Source organism: Drosophila subobscura, chromosome O (assembly GCF_008121235.1).
Source record: "Drosophila subobscura isolate 14011-0131.10 chromosome O, UCBerk_Dsub_1.0, whole genome shotgun sequence".
Classification (NCBI taxonomy): domain Eukaryota; kingdom Metazoa; phylum Arthropoda; class Insecta; order Diptera; family Drosophilidae; genus Drosophila; species Drosophila subobscura.
In genome coordinates, this window is record NC_048533.1 from 20,830,938 (window position 1) to 20,851,079 (window position 20,142).

General features: G+C 46.8%; 6 protein-coding genes across 14 annotated transcripts in view; all 6 read right to left on the reverse strand.

Moving 5' to 3' along the window:
* LOC117896779 (papilin) overlaps nucleotides 1–12,544 on the reverse strand; it is a 33,550-nt gene extending 21,006 nt beyond the window's left edge. Inside the window, exon 1 of the mRNA XM_034805257.1 lies at nucleotides 12,540–12,544. The gene's annotated coding sequence lies outside the window, so the exon portion shown is untranslated. The remainder of the gene's footprint in view (nucleotides 1–12,539) is intronic.
* On the reverse strand, nucleotides 1,563–4,183 carry LOC117896783 (translation initiation factor IF-2, mitochondrial). Its single transcript, XM_034805279.1, has 5 exons — nucleotides 3,953–4,183; nucleotides 3,677–3,806; nucleotides 3,048–3,616; nucleotides 2,566–2,985; nucleotides 1,563–2,505 (listed from the first exon to the last, which is right to left on the reverse strand). The coding sequence occupies exons 1-5, from the start codon at nucleotides 4,097–4,099 to the stop codon at nucleotides 1,672–1,674; spliced, it is 2,100 nt and encodes a 699-aa protein (XP_034661170.1). The 5' UTR covers nucleotides 4,100–4,183; the 3' UTR covers nucleotides 1,563–1,671.
* On the reverse strand, nucleotides 4,421–11,814 carry LOC117896781 (sarcalumenin). 3 transcript variants are annotated; one of them, XM_034805277.1, is made up of 15 exons: nucleotides 11,754–11,814; nucleotides 10,907–11,162; nucleotides 9,197–9,280; nucleotides 9,049–9,138; nucleotides 8,693–8,977; nucleotides 8,596–8,634; nucleotides 8,303–8,380; nucleotides 8,160–8,237; nucleotides 8,020–8,097; nucleotides 7,574–7,954; nucleotides 7,338–7,543; nucleotides 6,960–7,281; nucleotides 6,720–6,892; nucleotides 6,003–6,458; nucleotides 4,421–5,936 (listed from the first exon to the last, which is right to left on the reverse strand). In XM_034805277.1, the coding sequence occupies exons 2-15, from the start codon at nucleotides 10,965–10,967 to the stop codon at nucleotides 5,490–5,492; spliced, it is 2,778 nt and encodes a 925-aa protein (XP_034661168.1). In that variant the 5' UTR covers nucleotides 10,968–11,162; nucleotides 11,754–11,814; the 3' UTR covers nucleotides 4,421–5,489. The 3 variants fall into 3 exon arrangements, with proteins under 3 accessions (XP_034661168.1, XP_034661169.1, XP_034661167.1); XM_034805278.1 differs by lacking the exon at nucleotides 8,160–8,237; XM_034805276.1 differs by having other exon boundaries at nucleotides 7,338–7,954.
* Nucleotides 12,545–12,750: 206 nt separating the features above from the next.
* LOC117896784 (endochitinase) lies at nucleotides 12,751–15,440 on the reverse strand. Its single transcript, XM_034805280.1, has 7 exons — nucleotides 15,360–15,440; nucleotides 14,499–15,129; nucleotides 14,186–14,309; nucleotides 13,629–14,120; nucleotides 13,359–13,550; nucleotides 13,109–13,294; nucleotides 12,751–13,053 (listed from the first exon to the last, which is right to left on the reverse strand). Exons 1-7 carry the CDS (start codon nucleotides 15,361–15,363, stop codon nucleotides 12,898–12,900), a joined length of 1,785 nt encoding a protein of 594 aa, XP_034661171.1. The 5' UTR covers nucleotides 15,364–15,440; the 3' UTR covers nucleotides 12,751–12,897.
* A 517-nt stretch (nucleotides 15,441–15,957) lies between these two features.
* On the reverse strand, nucleotides 15,958–16,927 carry LOC117896786. Its single transcript, XM_034805283.1, has 4 exons — nucleotides 16,797–16,927; nucleotides 16,647–16,726; nucleotides 16,227–16,576; nucleotides 15,958–16,170 (listed from the first exon to the last, which is right to left on the reverse strand). The coding sequence occupies exons 1-4, from the start codon at nucleotides 16,818–16,820 to the stop codon at nucleotides 16,031–16,033; spliced, it is 594 nt and encodes a 197-aa protein (XP_034661174.1). The 5' UTR covers nucleotides 16,821–16,927; the 3' UTR covers nucleotides 15,958–16,030.
* A 1,671-nt stretch (nucleotides 16,928–18,598) lies between these two features.
* The window catches only part of LOC117896780, a 44,445-nt gene continuing 42,901 nt past the window's right edge, over nucleotides 18,599–20,142 (reverse strand). For all 7 annotated transcript variants that reach the window (XM_034805275.1, XM_034805269.1, XM_034805273.1 and 4 more), the window contains one exon: nucleotides 18,599–19,985. Coding sequence is in view for 3 of the 7 variants with exons in the window: in XM_034805272.1 (XP_034661163.1) it covers nucleotides 19,867–19,985 (119 nt within the window). In the remaining 4 variants the exon portion in view is untranslated. The remainder of the gene's footprint in view (nucleotides 19,986–20,142) is intronic.

Consider the following 20,142-nt stretch of genomic DNA (forward strand, 5'->3'; position numbering starts at 1 on the left):
CACAAAGGACGGGCTGCTGTTTCCGCTCCTCTAATCGCACCAAAAACTGAATGGGAATTCCGATTCTAAGTAGCTGTTGCTCCCCAGAGAGAGTGCAGCACTAAATATATTAAGTTTATGGCTGCCGCCTGGATCCTTAAGCAACCGACAGCTTTTGGCCCCCACGAGAGACTGCGACTGCGGCTGAGAGATTTTTTTTGCACACACTTCAACTTCAAACTTCAACTGGTTCTTGCTGCTGATCTTTATGCGTTGCACGTGTGTGTGCTGCCTGCTTGTTGGTGTTCAAAAGTGATTTACTGTGCCTGCCCTCACATGTTTTCGGCATGGGATGCACTCGGAGTCGAGTCAAATGCCGCCTCTGATGAACACATGTCGACAACAAGAACGGCATTCGGGGGAGTGCAACTTGAAGCAGAAGGATACTCCAGCGGATCCTTGTCATAAGTCAACTGCAGCTCAATTCGTTTTAATTGCAGCCAACACATGTGCGGGATGTTTACTTTGATTTTTCACGCCTCCACACACAAGGGAGCAGTGGACAGGGGAGAGGCGTTGCCAGACACAAATATAGATGTCCATTGCACATGATCTCTTCCCTCTCTCTCTCTCTCTCTCTCTCTGCACTTGTGTTATAATTACAGTCTGGCATTGTCCGTGCAGATCGTTTAACCATGGAGCGCATCGATTACAACCAAATTAGTTGTCGAGTTCATTCATGAAATTTCACAGACGCAGGGCTCTGGTCTGAGTGACTATTTCCGCATTCCAATTGGAGCTACAAATTGCTATAGTATAAACATATATCATAATCCAACTGCCAATCTCAACCGCAAGTGCTTCCGCCGAATTTTTAGTTAGCCGCTGATAGTGCGTACATCAAACCCCCCCCAAAAGAAAGAAACTAAGAAAAGCGGAAGGAAGCCGCTCGAAGCTCGACGCTCGCCGCTCGTGGAAGCTTTGCTTAAAGGAAATATCTTGTATCCAGCATCGGTTATATAAGTCTGCCCCGTCACATTCTATATTTAAACCTCTCGCTCTTATCGCGACTTTGGCAGGGGAAAGTTAGCTAATAAATCGCAACGCAAAAAAAGGGAATGAAATTCGCATTTCAAGGCGAGCAACAAGCCGATACACACCGAGGGTATGTGGAGCGCACTTGTGAGATTGTATAAATTCGCAGCATATAAATGGCATTTATATATTGTGCATAAAACAATTCATTCATTCATTAAATGTAGAACTTGGCTCTAATTGGCTGAGCCTTAGCGGAAATCGTTTATCTGCGCAAGAAGTCGCTCTGGTCTACGGACACTGAGTGTGCCTCCGCCTCTGGCTTGGTGTGGGTGAACTCCAATTAGCATTGCTTTGACCCATTTAAGCAGCTTCCGTCACAGGCAGCAGGCACTCGCTCTCGCTCTCGCTGTAGTCGCTGTCGCTGTCAGCGTTTGGCCTTATCGCGGCGACAGTTCCGTTTGAGGCCGTATCCTAAGCACTAGCCAGGCATGTGGGTGAAGGGTGGCTGCGGCTGCCGCTGCTGCTGCGAGATCAACAGGAAGTCGGATAGTGGCATTTGTTTTATATAAACCGTATAGAATAGAAACAAAAACTATATAGATATCTGTATAATAAGTGTAATATAATGGCGATAACAGAGGCAACAATCATCCACTAGAAACCTGGATCCCAGTCCGTTTGCTGCGCCTCCATGTGCGTCGTGTAGCATTGGAGTATGTCCCCGGCCTGCGCCAGCACTTTCGCATCCCTAAAGCGCAGTCCACACTCCACATCCTTCTTGATGGAGTCCACTTCGTTCTTCAGATGACGCATCGACTCCAACTGCCCATCGTAGACCACTTCTCCATCTCGCACGAGTCGGAACTTTTGTGCCTTCTTGAGCACGCCCTTGGTGCAGCGACACCCGGCCACGGGCACCTCTTTGCGTCCCTCATTGATGATGAAGCTCTGCAGCACATTGGCCTCGCCCAGCACTTCCTCCACCTCCACAGGTGGCAGCTTGCTGCTCAGCTGCTCCTTTAGATCGTCAATCAACCGATAGATTATGTTGTAGCTGCGCACAGTCACATCTTTGGCGGCCTTCAGCTGTGGCGTCTCCACTGCAAAGGCGTAGATAATGGCATCGAATGCCTTGGCCAGCTCCAGGTCTCCCTCCGTGACATTGCCCACGCCATAGTGCACAATGTCCAGGCGGCAGATCTCGTTGCTGCTGTACGTTTCCAGCACATCCAGTATCGCCTCCACAGAGCCATGCACATCGCCCTTGATGATCACACTGACGCGCGGCTTGCCCTCGTGCTCGTCCACCTGCTTGACCCGCTGGCCGCCGCGCATGCGAAAGCGTCCCGCCAATCGCCGTGCCTCGCGCGCTGCTCGGTACGTGGCCTGATGCTCCTCATCCTTTTTGCGTATCTCATCGCTGCTCGACTCGATCTTCTCCTGCTGCGCTTCATGCTCCCGGAACTTCAGCACGGCGTGCGCTTTTTTCTGCAAAGAGTTTTCATGTCACAAATCGAAACAAAAGCAAACAAATTCCACTCCAAATACCTCCGTTTCCACCTCTAGTATGAGATCCCCTGCCAGTGGCAGCTCCCGCCAGCCCAGAATCTCCACTGGTGTGCCGGGCGGCGCCTCATTCAGCGGCTGTCCATTGTGATCGAACAGACCGCGCACCTTGGCATGCGCCAAGCCACTCAGCAGCACCGAGCCCTTGCGCAGTGTGCCGCGGGACACGATGGCCGTGGAGAGCTTGCCACGACGCGGATCTGTTTTGGACTCCACCACAATGCCCTCCACCAGTCCCGCGGGATCCGACTTCAGCCCCATGAGCGTCGCTTGTGTGCTGACCGCCTCGGCGAGCAGCTGCAGGTTCGTGCCTTTGAGCGCTGATATCGGGATGACCTGAATATCGCCGCCGTGCTCCTCGAGAGCCAAACCCATTTGCGCCAGCTCCCGCTTGCTCTTTTCCTGCAAGAATCAATCCAACATTAGCAGCAGAAATTACAGAATGAATCCCCAAATATTCCTACAATATTCGCCTCTGGTTTATCGATTTTGTTCAGCGCCACAATGATGGGCACCTGCGCCTCCTTGGCCAGCTGAATGACTTCGCGTGTCTGCGCCATCACACCATCCTCGGCGGCCACCACCAGCACAATGATGTCCGTGGCCAAGGCGCCGCGTGCGCGCATCGCGCTGAAGGCCGCGTGGCCGGGAGTGTCCAGAAATGTGACCCGCTCGCCGTTCTCCAGCGTCACAGTAAACGCACCGATGTGCTGTGTAATGCCACCAGCCTCTCCCGCAGCCACATCTGCGCCACGCAACGAGTCCAGCAGCGTGGTTTTGCCGTGATCCACGTGGCCCATGACTGTGACGACGGGCGGACGAGGCTGCAGCAGCTCTGGCGGTGCCGGCGGCCTGGGCGTCACATCGCGCTCCTTCTGCTCGTCCTCGCTGCTGGTCTCTGGTGTGGCCACCACGCGAGTCTTGGCGCCCAGCTTCTTGGCTATTTCTTGGATGATTTTGAGATCCGGCAACTTGGCGGCGGGTTCGATGTTGTCAGCGCCTTTAACGTACAACATGGCCTCCTGCACGTCATCTGTGGTGGGGGAAAATACTTTATTAAGTGATTCCAAAGTTTGTCTAAGTGTCCACTTACCCACTGGTCTGTGCAGCGTCTTGGCCAACTGCGTCACACTCATGTGCCGCCAGATTTCAGATCCTCCAGCAGGCAATCCATTTGCCGGCGGCGCTTTCTTCGGTGAATATTCTATAATTCGTGGCGATTTCTACATAAATTAGTGAGACTGTCCTCTTGGAAGAGTTTATTCTTAACGTATGCCATTCACAAATCAGTTTTCATTCATAAATTAAAGTTTTTGCTCGCAGCACACACAAAAAATTGCATTCCTTGCCCAGTTGCTCTCAAACCTACCTTCTCTTCGGCCGTTTTCCGGCGCTTGAGTCGCGCGGCGTCCACATGAAATTGTCGCAACGCTGTCGCTGGCTGTTTCCAGTGGCTGAGACAGCGGCTGACGTTCAGTGCATTTGGTAGTCGATATAAACAGCTTATTCTTAACATTTTCTATGGTTTTGATTATTTTTAATTAATTTCTTGTCCAATAATAATTTCACATAACAGCTAAGTGTGACCGTTTTGAAGCAACATCAACAGCTGTTCGGCCGGTATTCACAAAACTGTATAAGGCGACATCTAGCATGTAGCCCTGTAAAATGTTAAAAATGAGGCGCCTAAAAGCACCAAATGTGCTGTAGTAATCATCCCTGGCGATAGCCGCTATGTTAAAACTCAAAGTTTACAGAAGAGCGGTTTACATTTCGAAATTAAAAGTCAACAATTTTAAAATGCTGAAATCCTTTATTTTTCCATAAAAAGACTTGATTGCTTGGGGTTTTCTCTGTTGTTTTTATTCACTTGTGTATTTTCACCCGCTCTCACAGTACATTCTACGTAGATTCTCAGTTCGTAAAATTGTTTTGTTTGTTTTTTAATTTAAGTTTACGCTGCTCTTTCGCCTTTATCTCACATATGCTTAGGTCCGGTCATTCATGAATAAATAAATATACGTCAGTTTTTGGTCATTAGTTTGTTATTATCGTGTCTTCACTGTGTTTCTTGCTTTTATCAAAAAAAGTCTTATCAACTATGACATCGTGGGGGGGTTTGCTCAAAGCCTAATAAAACCAAAAAAAATAACAAAAAACATTAACAATATTGCCTGTGTGTGTGTGTGTGCTCAAAACTTCGCTGTTGTTTACTACTACTTCAAAAATTAAAGAAGAAAAATCTGGTAGTGGGAATTGAATTCCAATCGGTTGTTAGCCAATTAGGAGGGTACAGGGTATAGTTATCGTCGATATATGTATATTTAGGTACGCTCTGCTCTCAGTTAATAGTTTAACAGTTACTTGCTGCTCTGCTCTCACATATTCTAAGGACTCCCCTTGCCATCAACTCTCCTCCCTGCTCCAAAAAGTGTGCTCTCTGTTTGTGTGTCTATTTGCTCTCTTTGTGTAATTGGGTTTGTCGCTCTCATACGGCTCTCTCAGTTCGGTTAAGTTATCGTTCATAAAATAAAAAGTTCTCTATTGCAAATCGGTTGATAAATTCATTAAATAAAATTCACTAAAGGCCAAAACATGGGCGCATACGCAACCGTTGCTATTTCAAATATCAAAGTGCTCTCATTTGCTCTCTCTACTCCGCTGCTCTCTCTTTTCTGTCTTCTGTCTTACGCTGTTGTTCTTCTACAAAAGGAAAAAAAACCTGCTCTCATATTTGCGGCACTCAATATGTCCTCTTGCTCTCTCTACGCCTGCTAAACATATATCCATCCCACTCTCTCTTTCGTTATTCTCAATAGACGGTCACCGGTGGCGCTGTCGTTGTCACATTCTCTCTATCTCTCATTAAAACAAACTAAATGGCAGGTTCGGTTTTCTACTCCACCTCAACTCGTCTTTTTGGGATTAGCCTGTCCCTTGCCCTGTCCCTCCCCCGCTAACTGTTGCTGCTGTTGCTGCTGCTGCTGTGACTCAATGTTGGCCAGCGCCGCTTCGGACATCTTCTTGTACTTGCCAGCCAGCTCGGGCAGCTCGTAGGAAATGGCCTGATCCAGCTTGTTGATGGGACAACCGCGGAAGTAGGTGCACGTTTCGGAGAGTTTCTTGAACTCGTACAGCGGATTGAGGCGGAAGAAGTCGCGGTACACCTCCGGATCGGGCAGATCGTAGCGCGAGATGTTGGTCAGCGTGGAGAGGCCCTCGTAGATGTGATAGTTCTGCGGATGATCAATGATGTCATCCGAGATGCGCTTCTTGTTGCCAAACAGCGTCTTGTGGTTGAAGTAGGTGTTCAGATAGCAGTCCACCATCTTGGCGTGGTTGCGCACGCGTACCTGTGGGAGAGAGGGAGACGGTGGATAAGTACCGCAAGGAACAACAGCAATAAGACAACAATTTACCGCAAATCGACGCGCACTGGCAATCTTGTGCTCAATGCGCTTGTCAATGGCCGTGCGCAAGTCGCGCAGGAAGGCGCGCTCTTGGGCCAGCAGCAGGCGGGCCGGGGCGCCATCCTGGTAGGGATGCGTCCACAGCGAGGTGGTGTACATGAGTGGCGGCTGGGCCGACGACATCAGCGGCGAGATGTTCCAAATGAGGGCACCCTGCACGCGCAGCAGCTCCTCCGGGTGGACGGTGTCCGCCTTGTTGAGGATGATGCGCGTCTGGTACTCGCGCCCCTTCAGCTGGTCGAGTATCGCCTCCGTCTCGGGGCCCACATCCAACTTGGCTGGGTCGTAGACCAGAAAGATGATGTCTGCCCGATCGATGAACCACTGGCAGGCATCGTTGAAGGGAAAGACGCGTGAGACCTGCTTGCGCACCTCGAGAATGCCGGGTATCTCGACGATGTTGACCTAAAAATGCACGCAGTGGCAGGCAAGTGACTAAATTTAGTAATTCACTTTTTGCTATTGCTACATATCTACACTTATTAATAACGAAATTAATGCAGAATGCAGCTAGCGGCATGCAGACGGCTGTGTGCTAAAAGCTAAAAGCAAATTGTGTCTGGCAGATGGCCAGCCATGATAGACAGCAGACAGGGCAGAGCTGCCTGGGAGACGACTGACAAGTTAATGCTGCTGTCTCACTCCCGCTCTCTGGTTAAGGCTTACCTTCTCGAGCAGCTTGCTCTTCATCTTCAGACCGCGCAGACGCTCCTCCAGGCCCTGGCCGAACTTTTGCAGGCCGGAGAACGTGTAGTCAGCGGCCAGCTGTGTGCCATCGAGAACCTCCGTCTCATTGCCCCACATCAGAATATTGAAGTAGGCCGGAGAGGGTTCAGCACCTGTCAGAGAGCAAAAGGTAAGCCATAAATCTCTGCAGATCCGATAGATATTTATCCAATTACTTACCAGTTCTCAGCGAGTTCGGGGTGTACTCATTGTCGGTCAAATAGTTGAGGATCGAGGACTTGCCACCGGACCAGGGACCCATGAACAGCACCAGCGGCTTGGAGAAGATCTCCGGATCGCTAAAGTGACGATTGCTCAGGTCGCGGTACTTGTACAGCGTCTCCAGCGGCTTGATGGCGTTCTCGTAGATGCGCTTGATGTCCTTTAGGATAATCTCAGCCACATTGTCGGTGGCCTTCTCGCGAGCATTGAACTCCTCGTCGAGCAGCAGGAGCTCTGTGATGTGCTGACGACTGCGGCGATTCTCGGGAATTGTTCCTTCCTGGATTTTAAAGATTATTTACAAGAGTCTTCATGGTGGAACTGGGGAAAACTTACCCAAAGAAGCTCATCCTCAGGTTTGGTGTCATCTTCTTCGTCATCGTCATCGTCGGCGTCAGCGGCTTCCTGGGCTACAGCTGCCTGGGGTTCATCCTGTGCCTCCTCAGACTCGACGGCATCCTCCTTGGCAGCTTCTGGCTGCTGTGGAACTGCGGCTACCTCCTCGGCAGACTCCTCTTCAGCTGGAGCCTGTTCGACGGGCTTCTCCTCTACCAACTGCTCCTGGACAACTGGCTCTGGCTCTGGTTCTGCCTCTGGCTCTGGCTCTTTTAGAGCCTCAACTTCTGGTTCTGGCTCTGGCTCCGGTTCGGCCTCCACCTCAACAGATTCCTCCTTGACGATTTCCTCTTCGATGGGGAACTCCTCGGCGGGGCTTGGCAGAGACTCAATGTCGATGACTGGCGCGGCATCAACCTCACGCTTGCTGCGCTTCTTGACCTTTGCCTTGTCATCATCATCATCATCGTCGTCATCAGCCTGGCTGTCATCATCATCGTGCTCGTTGGGCACACCATCGCCATCGACATCGTTGTCGTGTTCATTGGGAATTCCATCACCATCCAGATCGTCGTCCTTTTCATTGGGCACGCCATCGCCATCGAGGTCTTCATCCTCTGTAGGAGAAAAGAATCCAAAAATTAAACCTCCAAGTCATGCATTTTATGTGCGAAACTCCTACCGATATTCACTTTGCCGTCGCCATCCAAATCCTCATCCTTTTCGTTCTTGACGCCGTCGCCATCGAGATCTTCGTCCTCTGAAAGTTACAATTGCCCATTGAGTGGATTTAGCATTTGGTAACGAATAATAATTTCTCACCATGATTCACTTTGCCATCGCCATCGATGTCATCGTCATCTTCATTCTGCACACCGTCGCCATCGAGATCTTCATCCTCTGTAGGTATTTTTGGGCAAATTATAAATGAGGTTTTGGGGCCAACAATTTGCTGAAATAATTACCATGATTGACTGTGCCATCTCCGTCCATATCCTCATCCTCGTCGTTGGGCACACCATCGCCATCCAAGTCATTATCCTCTGAAAACAGCGAAAGGATAAATTAGAGACTGATTGGAAATAAGAGTTTAAATTTGAGCAAGAGAAGCTGCTGAAAAGCAAAAACAAGATCATTGCGCTCTAAAAGATGCCAAAAATATGTATCTAGAAATGATAAAAAAGCTTTCAGTTAATGCGGAACTACTAGGCAGAATATATATAGAATAAATGTAAAAACTTTATGGTAAAAAACCTACCATGATTAAGAGTGCCATCGCCATCGAGATCATCATCCTCTGTGGATTAAAATAATTGTCAGAAAATAGTAAAGAAAATAGCACCCAAAGCCCTTACCATGATTAACTGTGCCATCGCCATCAATGTCCTCATCATCGGCATTGTTTAAACCATCGCCGTCGATGTCCTCGTCCTTGGAGTTGGGCACACCATCGCCATCGATGTCGTCATCATCCTCGTTGGGCACACCGTCGCCATCAATGTCATCGTCATCCTCGTTCGGTATGCCATCGCCATCGATGTCATCATCCTTATCGTTCGGTATACCATCCCCATCGATATCATCGTCCTCGTCATCCGGTATGCCATCGCCATCTATGTCGTTGGCGCTTGTCGCGTCCTCTGTGGAATGCCCAATTCGACAGTTTCAATTTCAACAGTTTCTTTGTCATCAAACGCAGCGCGTTTCCCACCATCATCGTCGTCATCATCATCGTCATCGTCGTCGTTGTTCCTACGGGGCTGATCGGATTGCAGTTCCCCAGAGCCATCTTTGACACCATCTATAATGATTTCCCATTCGATTTGGACATTCTGCCATTTAGCAAGGGTAAAACTCACCTGTTTTCAATTCATTTATGGCTCTGTCAATGTAGGGTCGACACTCAGATTCGCTTGGTCCGACATCGGCATTGACAAACCCAACTGAAAGAACAAACGCACGCGCGGGACCCGTGACAGATTAATTTGTAATTTAAGTGCAGAGTAGAGCAGAGCACAGCCCTAGGCCCTAAGCTATTTTTGTGGAACAATTCTCCCGAGTGGAACAATGGTCGTCGCACTTTTTGCAGCTTTATGTCAGCGCGTCAGCAGCGGCGAGGTCATTCCATCTGTTCAAACTTGACATTATTTATGGTACTATCCACAGACACACACACTTTTCACACTTTGAACACTGCTGTTGGATTTATGAATCTTATTTTTAAAAGATGAGAACTCAAACATACAGCATCTAGCTGAGAGAATTTTCGGCGCAATATTCCTTTTTATTTTCTGTGTTGGCTGCTCGCCCACTTTGGTCTTACTTCTTTTATTTTTGTTTCTTTTGGCCACCTTACTGTCCCGGCCTGCACACAGCTCTCAGCGCTCAGCTCTCAGCCATCCCCATGGCACGGGGATATCCAATTTTCATATGGCTTTTGCTTTTCTTTTTCAGTAATGGAGGGAAGGTCACGTCTGCGTAGTGACAGGCCGCGTCATAAGGTCGAATTGCTAATTACTTTTGCCATTGGCTGACAATTAGGACATGTCCCAGCGGAAAACAGCTCCATGGAAGCCTCTAGACTCCCACATTAATCATTGCCCAATCAAAGTACAATTGGCCAAAGACTTTTTGAATACATTTTCAATGGGATGGGCCATATTTCTGTCAGCGGATAGTTGCTCTGATAAATAGCGTGTGGGAAGAGAAGATATTTGAGCAATTTCGCATTCATTGCTATCCGCATTGATAGAATTATTTATACAAATGTTTGGCTCGGCCTGCCTGCACATTGTGTTTATGTTGCTGCAATCTATTCCGGCTCAGCCCAAACCCTAACCCATTCCCATGAAGCATTTGCGCCATTTAAACCATTTCTTTTCTGTGGTTTTTTGCACCGAAAACCTGAGCAAACCAAACAAAATATACAGAGACATTGCTAACGCACACGAACGGAGAGATAGATGTATATATGAGCGGATAGATATGTGCTCAGAGCAGAGCTGAGCGCACATAAAATAACTTAGAAATTCTAAATTTATAAATATTACAAACGATGACAACGAAGAGCGACCAAGCGAACAAATCAGTTCTCAACAAAAAGTAGAAGCAAAATTCAGCTAAATGCTAGAGTGTATTTGTATCTGTGTATCTGTGTCTCTGTGCTCCTGCCACTAGTGGTTCGGTTCGGTTGGGTTGGGATTGGGTTGGCCGGCCAAGTCAAGTGTACGAAGGCTATAGAAAATGTTCGATTGTCGTCCGCGCTGACGTTTGCAGACACACACACAAACACACACACACACACAAACTCGCACAAATATTTGTTGAAATGAATAAGTATTGTACAATATTCATACATATTTTTTTCACATTTTTGTTCTTGTTTTTCTTGGCTTTTTGTGTTAAAATTGCATAATGCTTGGGGCTTGGGGCTTGGGGCTGCGTGAAATTTCTGTCAGAAAAAGAAAACTTTAAGCGCTGCTGGGCTGCCCTTCGCCTTATATAAGTGGGTGCAGGGCAGGGCAGGGGTGGGTAAGACCGGAAGTGGAGGGAGTGGAGGGTGTACTCACCATGATCGGAGACGGCGAATAACGTTAGTCCCAGCAGGAACCAAATTGTTAACCGTCCCATAATAATTGTATGCAACAATCTTTATCCTCGAGTTTCCAGCGCGGTTAGAACTTTAGCCACGTCATAAATTCTCCTTTTTTTTCTACGCAACTTTCCCGTAATTATGAACAATTAGGAAAAATTAGAAATTAACACTGCTCGCTCGTATTCTGCACATATATGCATCCGCCTTATATATGCGCTCGTTTAAATGCACTAAATGAAAGAGTGAAGAATTCAAAAACCAAAGATTATTTGAGACCAGTGACCAGAGAGCCAATAGTTCGGCCAGTTCCTATGGCTATCTATAGGGGTATGTGTGGGTTATGTGTGGGGGAATCTGGTGCTGTTTATATATAGGATTCTCTATAGACGTTTAATTAGGCTCGCACAAAATTTGTGTCACAGTTTTAGTGCACTTTTTTCGTTATTAAATTTTAATTTTTATCTCTTTCACTTTTGCGGTTCGATTTATTGTATTTATTGAATATTTTATTCGCGCTGCCGTTTAGCCAAATTTTAACCAACAATCATCGGCTGGGTAATCCTTAGTGTCCCTTTCGACGATTGTTAGCTAAATAGTTTTTTGCTTATTTCTGGCCCCGGTGGGTCGTCGTCGTCGTAGTCGTCGTCGTCTGTGCACGTCGTGTGCGTGTCGTTTGTTGAACGGGCCAGGCCACCTCGATATTGGGCCCACAAGAACCCAACACACAACCCAACAACATCTATTTTGATATTTGAAATTTCTGAAAAGTAGCAGAGGAAATTTCACTGTGCTGTGCGCTGTGGCTGTGCCTTGTGCCGTACACGAGTATACGAGACGATCTCTCCCGGTCCAAAACCAATTCGTAACTCAACATGCATGTACCATGAATTTACCTTGTGACCGCGAAAATTATTCGATTTTGATATTTTTGTAGCACCAACAATTTTGTCAAAAGCACAGCCGCACACCACACTCTGAACGAGTGAGCGAGCGAGTGAGATTTTCTCTGGCCTGTGGTCTGTGATCTCTTTTCAGTTTTCAGTGATCTATTTTCTTTCATCATTTCACGCCGGGTGGCGCTCTCTTTCGCGATGGCCCGGTGAATGATTTGCGGGGCTTAGCATAAGCCCAAGGCTAAAGGTAGATAAAGGGGACCTTAAATACCATAAGGAAGCGTTCCAGCATCGAAGCAAATCCCTTCCATCTTTAATTTAATATTTAAAAAAAGGTTTAAGCATTAGCTGCTGCTGGTTTTTGGAGGCATGTTTAATTATAGACAATGCGGTGCTCATTCCGCGTTCGACCATTACTCAGAGCAACTAAAATTGAGACAAAATTCGTGATTCTAGGCAGCCTGAGGCAGCATTTTGGGGCAGAGCCAGAGCGATTTGTTCCTTGTCACAAATGTTTAAATTAAATTCCTCTCTCTCCCGCTCTCCCATGATCTCCAAGCATGAATTGAGTTTATAGAAATCAAATGTTAAGGATCAAAAATGCAGCATTTCGTGCAGCATTATTTATCATTGCTCGTTCGCTCGGTATGGTTATGGTTTTGGTTGATTGCCCAAGCAGCTGTGCCGCGCTGTGTGTTGTCCAAGGCTGGCCACGCTGCTGACGACTCGACAAAAGTGCAAAATGTCTTCAGTCATTGCGCGTTTATTGGCGTAATTAGAAATGGCAAATTCTCGTTCAAATTATGGCATGGTACGGAACGTCAGATTATGCAAGACCCCAAGGCTCTGTGGATGTCTCACACTTTTATTGAACGCACCATTAAGTTCCTTATTTATTTGATTCAAAAATCATATATTTCATTTTTATTTTTATGTGTTTCGTCTCGTGCAGTAATCTCTTTGACGCACTTTATGGCCCTACAACTAATCGTAGATTAAATTAAAAATAGTCTTGGACTTATGCTCGAACTTATGCTAGAGTCTTGCAAATAATTTAGTAAAAGATTAGCTGCTAGTGGGCCTCATTGCCCCGCTGCTTTTGCTTGATTCGTGTGCAGTAATACCGATCGCTGTTCTCGATCCAATCGCAGACATTGAGTACCGTGTGGAATGCCGTGCCCTCCTTGCACTCAAACTCCACGGGTTTGCCATGCACGCAGCGGAAGTACTAGGAAAAATATGAAATTATTTTATGCTGCCTTTTTTATGGTTGAATCTCGAACCTTTCGACAGTTTGGATGCGGCACAAAATCGCGATTGGTGCAATCAATTTCGCTGGGATCGAACAGCGGCTCCCCTGGCTTCTGCTCTGGATCGACAATTATTTCCGGCTCCTCCGTTGCCTTCTCCGGCGCAGACGTTGTTGTGGTGCTGGTCGTGCTGGTTGTCTTCTTGGGCTTCTTGGGTTTCTGTTGGCATTTTGGAATGTGTAAAAAATGTCTGCCCCCCGCCTGCCACACCCTCCTGGCTCACCTTTGTGGTTGTCTTCTTTGTGGTGCTGGTCAGTGCTGGCGCCAGTGCCGGCGCTGACGTTGTGCTGACTGCCGCTGAAGTTGGTTTTGGCTTCGGTTTCGGTTTCCGCGTCGTCGTCGACGTTGTCTCACTCTGCACTATGGGGCCCTCGTCCGGATTCGGTGAAGTGGCGGGCGGCTTCGCCCACTCTGGCTGTAAATGCAAGAGAAAACAGAAGGAAAAAAATGAAAATTTCATTTGCTTTCGCGCTCGATTTGGCACTCGACTTACCCTCGGCGTCGTCTCCCGTGTGGGCTCCGGCACCCGATAGCTCCGCATGTTGTCGTAGAGGATTTGCATGAGGCCGTTCTTGCGGCCGCAGAGTCCATGGAAATCGTCCATGTCGATGGCCCAGGTCATGGCGCCCGCATAGCCCCGCTGCTTGATGAAATCCATTTTGATCTGGACCGAGGCCTCGTTCTCGTAGCCCACCCACTGCGTGTCCTTGTACGTGTAAGGCACCATGCCCGCCTCATCCCACTCCACGGTCCAGCCCTGCGACTTGTCCATCACCTCCGTGCATATCTCGTAGTAGGCCAGAAAGCCGCTGGCATTCGTGTAGGGTCCCGGTGCACCGCCACCCGCCTCCTTGTTGATGTACGTGCCCATGTTGTAGTTCTTGTTGGAGTTGCTCAGCGTAAAGGTGCGTCCGTAGAACGGTATGCCGACAACCAGCTTGTTCGCCGGGCAGCCCATCTCCTCCCACAGTGCGAGGCCGTCATTCTTGAGTTGAGATGCAAATTAGTTTGGCACGCAGACACACTGCTGCTGCAGCTGTGTTTACTCACCACATTGAGGCGCTCGTAGGCGTACTGATCATGCTTGCGCCTGTACAGCGGACTGTGTGTGTCGGCAAAGCCAGCCCAATTGCCGCGCAGATCATAGGTCATGGCATGAATGGCATCCAATAAGCTGCGGGGGGAAAAACAGTTACACGCAGCTCAAGCATCAATCTCCAAAGAAAGGAGAATTTACTTCTAAGGTGAAAAGCCAAAAACCACCACCGCAAGCGCAGACTGCTATCTCTTTCTAGCGCTTGGCTTCCAGAGAGAGCCGTGCGAGAGCGGCCGTGTAAGTAAATTCACCTTTCTCTCAACTTACTCGCACAACTCCGGCACGTGGTAGCCCTCCTGCAGCCTGAACTTGGCCACTGGCACTGCCATGGTAATCTCCCAGCCGCGCCCCTCCCGATCGAAAGCGCGTCGCAGCTCCTGCACAAAGTACAAGAACTTGTCCTTGTCGCCAAAGCTGCCACCGCGATCGTTGGCGCCTGGGTACTCCCAGTCCAGGTCGAAGCCATCAAAGTTGTACTGCCGCATAAACTGAACGATGCTGCGTATAAAGCTTTGTCGATGCTCCCGCACGGCCACCATTTTCGAGTACTTGGAGCCACCCTCGGCCCAGCCGCCGACGGCTATCTGCAGCTTCAGCTTGGGATGCGACTGCTTCAGCTGCGTGAACTTGCTGAAGCCCTCCTGCTCCACATCCAACTCGGGATCGATTACCAGCACATCCCAGCTTTTGTCCTCCACGCCAATGAAGGAGTAAATGAGATGCGTGCAGAGATCGGCGGGCACATCCTCCAGGCCATAGCGTCCAATGCCTGGACGGTACACAGCCCAGTTGCTGAAGTAGCAGACAATGCGTGCGGGTTGCTGTTCACTGGCTAAGATCACACCAGACCAGACACAGAGCACACCCAGCAGCGGTAGTAATATTCCATGATGATGCACTAGGAACAAAGAACTTAAAGTTACTCGAAGATCCCACAGTTGCGACTTGTTTTTCGAGATCAACGCGACTTGCATATTTAATTGTGGGCATGTCGACAGTCCGTCGTTCCCACTGCTCCCTCTTTCTGTTTCGTTTTATGGAGCCACTAAGGTTGTGTGTCCATAATGCTGCCGCCACTCAAGTTCGTTCACCGTTCGATTCCCCACTCTGTATGCACGGCAGGCTTACCCATTTCACAATGATATCCAAACGCGACTCTGGACAACGATTGTGCGTTCTGTGTTCTTCGTGCGACGATCGTTTGGCGTCAAATGACAGACAAACTCTCGCCCAGCTCTGCTTTTATAGTGGGTGTCCACGTTCGACTCGTAGTCCGGTTCTTTGTTCCTGCGTAAGGTGCGTGAGAGGCGCGACTCGGGAACGGGAGCAGAGCAGTGCGGGTAAGAGGAACGACGGGAACGGCAGGCAGTGTGGGTAAGAGGAACGACGGGAACGACAGCGTGGTGTGGGTTAGAGGAACGGCACTGAAATGACACTGGCAACACGGTTTTGTGCTGCTCTCATTTCAAGATCAGATTGGATTGGGTTTAACTTGTTTGTTTTCGTTTCGTTTCGTTTTGGCGACTTTCTTTCTGATTGTTTTGCATTCGCATTTTATTTTAAGACCTCTCTACCCCCACACAACCAATCCCCTTGCTTTGTTATTTATGCTCTAGAATTACCATATATCTGGACGGGGCTGTCAAACGATCCCTTTAAGTGCTCTTTGGGGCATGCAAGAGTGCATCAGGCTGCAAGCTAATGGTAATGGTAATGGATAGATAACTTGTGGTTAAGTTTAGCAGCTTTAATGCCAGGCAAATGAATGAATAAAACAGAATGAGGTCTTAGGTGTAAAGCTATCCAATTCGTATGTCAATGGCCAAGGTGCTGTCTTCTGTGGTGCTGCTGCTGACGGGTGGAGGTGCCAAAGTGGTTGTGGAGGCTGCTGTGGGGGGAGCTACACTGCTGTTGCGTGGCCGCGCTCCTCCATTGTTGTCTGAAATGCAGCGACAATCAAGTGACTGTTAACACAAACTCAAACCCAAACCTCACCCCTAAATGGCTCCAGTTCCGCCTTAAAGGGCCGCTGCTGTATATCATGTCCGGGCGGACCAAAGCCCGGAAACTGTCCAAAGCCATTCGGATACGGATCGAAGCCATGTCCGTGATGGTGACCAAAGTCCGGACCGTAGCCCTCATGGCTGCCATGGTGGCAGCTCGAGCCACCGGGGAAATGATGATCCCAGTGCCGCTTGTGATGATGGTTTCCATGGTTACTGCTATCCCCGTGATGTCGCCGGTGACGCTTGTGCTGGACATGGCTCAGGCCAGGCGGCGCCGCCTCTTGCGGCCAGGCCACGACTGCCGACTCTTCGGCTAATAAATCTTGACTGGTGAAGGCACTGAAATGGGAGCAGAGGAAAGATGATACCCACTGCAATGGATGTGCGACCAATGGCTGCTGATACTGACGCATTCTCAATTGCTGGAAACGGTGCTGGAGCGGCCTGGAGCAGCTTCACCCGCTGGCTTATCACGGCCAGCAGCGCCAACTGTGTGAAATATGGTAAGGGATTGGGTTTGAATTTACGGTCAGGCCGCAGGGAGAAACGTTCTACTTACACATGCTGGCAGGGGGGCAAACATAGCACTTGGCACTCGTTCGAGTTTTGTACCTTCGAACCGCACTCTTTAGACGCACAAAGTCGACTAAAGCTCGCGGGCAACTCACTTCTTTCCGCACAAATAATGTCGAGACAATGTCGCATGTCGGGGTTTTTTATTATATATTTTTTCAACTATATATTTGCTCCCTTAGTCACTCAGATTTTGAGTTGTTTTTTTATGCGCATCATCATCAGTGTGCGACGCCATAAACCTGATTGGTTCATGTTAATTCAGGTTTCAGGTTGATAACTCGATAAACATGTGAGAGGTACACATATATAAAGTAGTCTTTGAGCTTATTGTAATTAGCTTAACTGCAATGGTAGTGACCCAGCCAGCTGCCCTGCAAAAACAGCCACACAAAACGCACTTTAATTGCCATTTGCCAGGCGGCTAATTCGCTGTTCATTTTGTGGTTGATCAATTAAAACAGCAGTCGAGTTGAGAGTGTGAAAATCCCACAGATGAATGACTTTTGGGTATAGGAATATCTGCTTGAATATTTATATATTCATTTTTAGATCGCTGAAACACTTTTGTTGTGGGCGAGTCACGATTATGTTAATGTGATAAGAGCAGAGATCGCTTTTAGAAAGCCATCTCGAATGCTCCACATTGAAACACCCACAAAGCAGCAGCCAAGTGCTGTATGTTAGCTGTCAGCGTGCCGGGGTTCATTGTGATTCATGGCAGGCACTTGTAGGCACCACCCCCTTAACATTGATCTTGAATAATGCTGCCGGCAATTGCGACAGTCCGCAGTTCCTCTTCCGTCCAACCTTCGCGCTGTAACCACCAGACAATAAAGAGAGATCCCACTTGGGCAGTAATTTGAATTTTCAACTATAATCTTTATTGATAACATTTCTCGTTCTCGCTCTCGCTCTCGCTCTTTCTCGGTTCGTTCGCAGTTTTATCGTCTTCAACTCTTATCATATTATGACGTACAATTTGTATATGTATTTGTATATTTATTTATATTATATATATGTATATGTATATGTATGTATATTTATATGTATATTTTATGTATATGCAATAAATATTTGTTGTTGTGGTTGTTGTTATGCTTCGGTATTCGAGTATCTAGGGGAGTATGCGTGCAAATTGCAATAATTGTAAAAGCCTGACGACAATCTACATACAATATTGGATTGGGTTTGGGACACTGCCTAAATGTGTGTGCGCGAACTTAGTAGAATAACTTGAGAGCAAATAATGTACATATACACATTCCATTTAGCACCGCGAAGGGAACTTAAACTTAAAGTTAAAAGATAACCTTAAACCATAGCATAGCAATTAGATAAACATAATCATTGCGATAACAACTAAAAGCTAACAACTTAAAATATACTTTTTGTACAATTTTTTGCGTGGATACATTAGGTTTTTAATATATATATTTTATTTTATGTTTCTATTAACAATTTATCGTTGTTGTTCTTGTGGGATTAGGACGCATACAATTTGAAACGTTTATTCATGCATATAATGTCTTTATGTTTAATTGCGAATAGTTAATGCGACACTCAATAACTTTGAAAGTTATATAGACATTAAATTCAACCAGCGGCTTGCATGCGAGTATAATTATATCCATTAACCATTATCCATATCGATTGACTTGCATTTGTTTTTTGTGTTAAAACATTCCATCCAGCATGATCTATGCTCTCTCTCTCTCTCTCTCTCTGTCTTTTCACTTTAATTGCCTGGCTAATTGACCTACATTTAAATAATTATGTGTATAGTGCAGCATTATGCCTGTTTAAATATGTATCTTTCATTTAAAATTAATATATGCATGTCGTACGTAGTTCAGCGTTTTGCTTTTTTCATATTTCATTTTCATTTTTCTCGTTTAAATACAATTTAATTATATTTCGTTTGCGTTGTTGCCTTTCATTTATTCATGTGTAAATATTATTTCCCATTATTAATAAGTAATTGCGATAGGTAGGTACGTTTTGGAAAATAACATTTTTGCAAAGGTCTGAAGTGTGCTTTGAGTGCGCTGTGCGTTCTGCTGGCGGAGGGGGAAACCCGTTACTCCTCTCTCTCTCTCTCTCTCTCTCTCTGTGACTCTCTCTTTGTGTTTTTCTTTCTGTCGCCATGGGAATGATGCTGTTTGAGTTCTGATGTGTGGGACTCTATGCTCTGTGCCCTGCTGATCTTAAAAAGTTGTATTTTATCAAATGCATTAATATTGGCTCCAAAAATTGTTCAATTGTTGTTACTGTTTTGGTTGGTTTTTCTTTTGATTTTTGAGAGAAATGCGCTACCCGTTGAAAAGTCCGTTACAAAAAGTCTTTGAAGTTATTGTTTTTAGTTGCCATGAATAAGTTTTGACCATCTGCCCAACACACAACTCTCTCTCTCTCTCTCTGTCTCTAGTTTGTAAGCCTGCACAGGAACGTGTTTGATTCGACTCCTCAACGCTGATGCATACATAAATGTACATATGTACATATGTATGTATGTTTGTAGCATACATAATTACATAAACCCTTTTTTCCTACAGTTCAAGAAACGACCGCTAATTGTGTGTTTTATAATTGATATCGTTTGAATGACGTTTGCAACACGCTTACATTGATATGTTGAATCTTTGATTTACATATTGTATATGTTGTATATATAATATATATCTGTATCTTGTATCTGTATCTTGTATCTGTTTCTGTATCTATATATCATAATAATATGCATTAACAATCGCTTACTGCCGCTCACCCAAAAATTCGTTTATTTTTCGCGCAGAATCTACTGACTTGTTCGATTTGTTTTTTCCTTTAATAAAGTCTCTCTTCAACAGATATATATTCCCGATATAGGATGATGTATATACGTAACTCAGTCACATTAAGAATTGATACGATTTTCCATTTAAAAATTGTTAGCAAATTTGTCCTAGTTTGATTCTGAAGATAAATGCAGCGCATATTGTGCTTGATTATTATACGAGTATTTCCATTCGCTAAACGGAGTTTAGTTAGTTAGTTGCTGTCGCTTCGTTAGTCGTTTAGCTGTAGAAGTTGTCCCGTTGCTGGTACAGCGGCAGTGAATCGGTCGGTGAATCCGATCCTCGCTCCTCGTCGCTGCCCTGACTCGTTCGGTTGGCCGCCTTTGACATGGCTTTCTCTGTGGGTTGACAAGAAATCAAAGAGTTAGTTCCACTACGCTCCAGACTCCCATTTCACCCGCACATAGGCAAAAAACACCTTCATCCCAAGCGTGCTGTAAAAGTTTTCGAGTATATTGTAGGTAGAGGCATAGGAAAAAAGAGAGTACACCGATA

Coding starts and splice junctions, on each gene's coding strand:
- LOC117896781 (XM_034805276.1), bottom strand. CDS start 10,967: ATGGGACGGTTAACAATTTGGTTCCTGCTGGGACTAACGTTATTCGCC. Junction 9,281..10,906: donor ATTCGCCGTCTCCGATCATG/GTGAGTACACCC, acceptor TTGTTCTTTCAG/TTGGGTTTGTCAATGCCGAT. Junction 7,955..8,019: donor CGACGGCAAAGTGAATATCG/GTAGGAGTTTCG, acceptor TTTCTCCTACAG/AGGATGAAGACCTCGATGGC.
- LOC117896783 (XM_034805279.1), bottom strand. CDS start 4,099: ATGTTAAGAATAAGCTGTTTATATCGACTACCAAATGCACTGAACGTC. Junction 3,617..3,676: donor GACGCTGCACAGACCAGTGG/GTAAGTGGACAC, acceptor CCCCCACCACAG/ATGACGTGCAGGAGGCCATG. Junction 2,986..3,047: donor ATAAACCAGAGGCGAATATT/GTAGGAATATTT, acceptor TGATTCTTGCAG/GAAAAGAGCAAGCGGGAGCT.
- LOC117896784 (XM_034805280.1), bottom strand. Junction 14,310..14,498: donor CACGTGCCGGAGTTGTGCGA/GTAAGTTGAGAG, acceptor TTCCCCCCGCAG/CTTATTGGATGCCATTCATG. Junction 14,121..14,185: donor CCTACGAGCGCCTCAATGTG/GTGAGTAAACAC, acceptor TCTCAACTCAAG/AATGACGGCCTCGCACTGTG.
- LOC117896786 (XM_034805283.1), bottom strand. CDS start 16,820: ATGTTTGCCCCCCTGCCAGCATGT. Junction 16,727..16,796: donor TTGCCCCCCTGCCAGCATGT/GTAAGTAGAACG, acceptor TATTTCACACAG/TTGGCGCTGCTGGCCGTGAT. Junction 16,171..16,226: donor GGAACTGGAGCCATTTAGGG/GTGAGGTTTGGG, acceptor GCTGCATTTCAG/ACAACAATGGAGGAGCGCGG.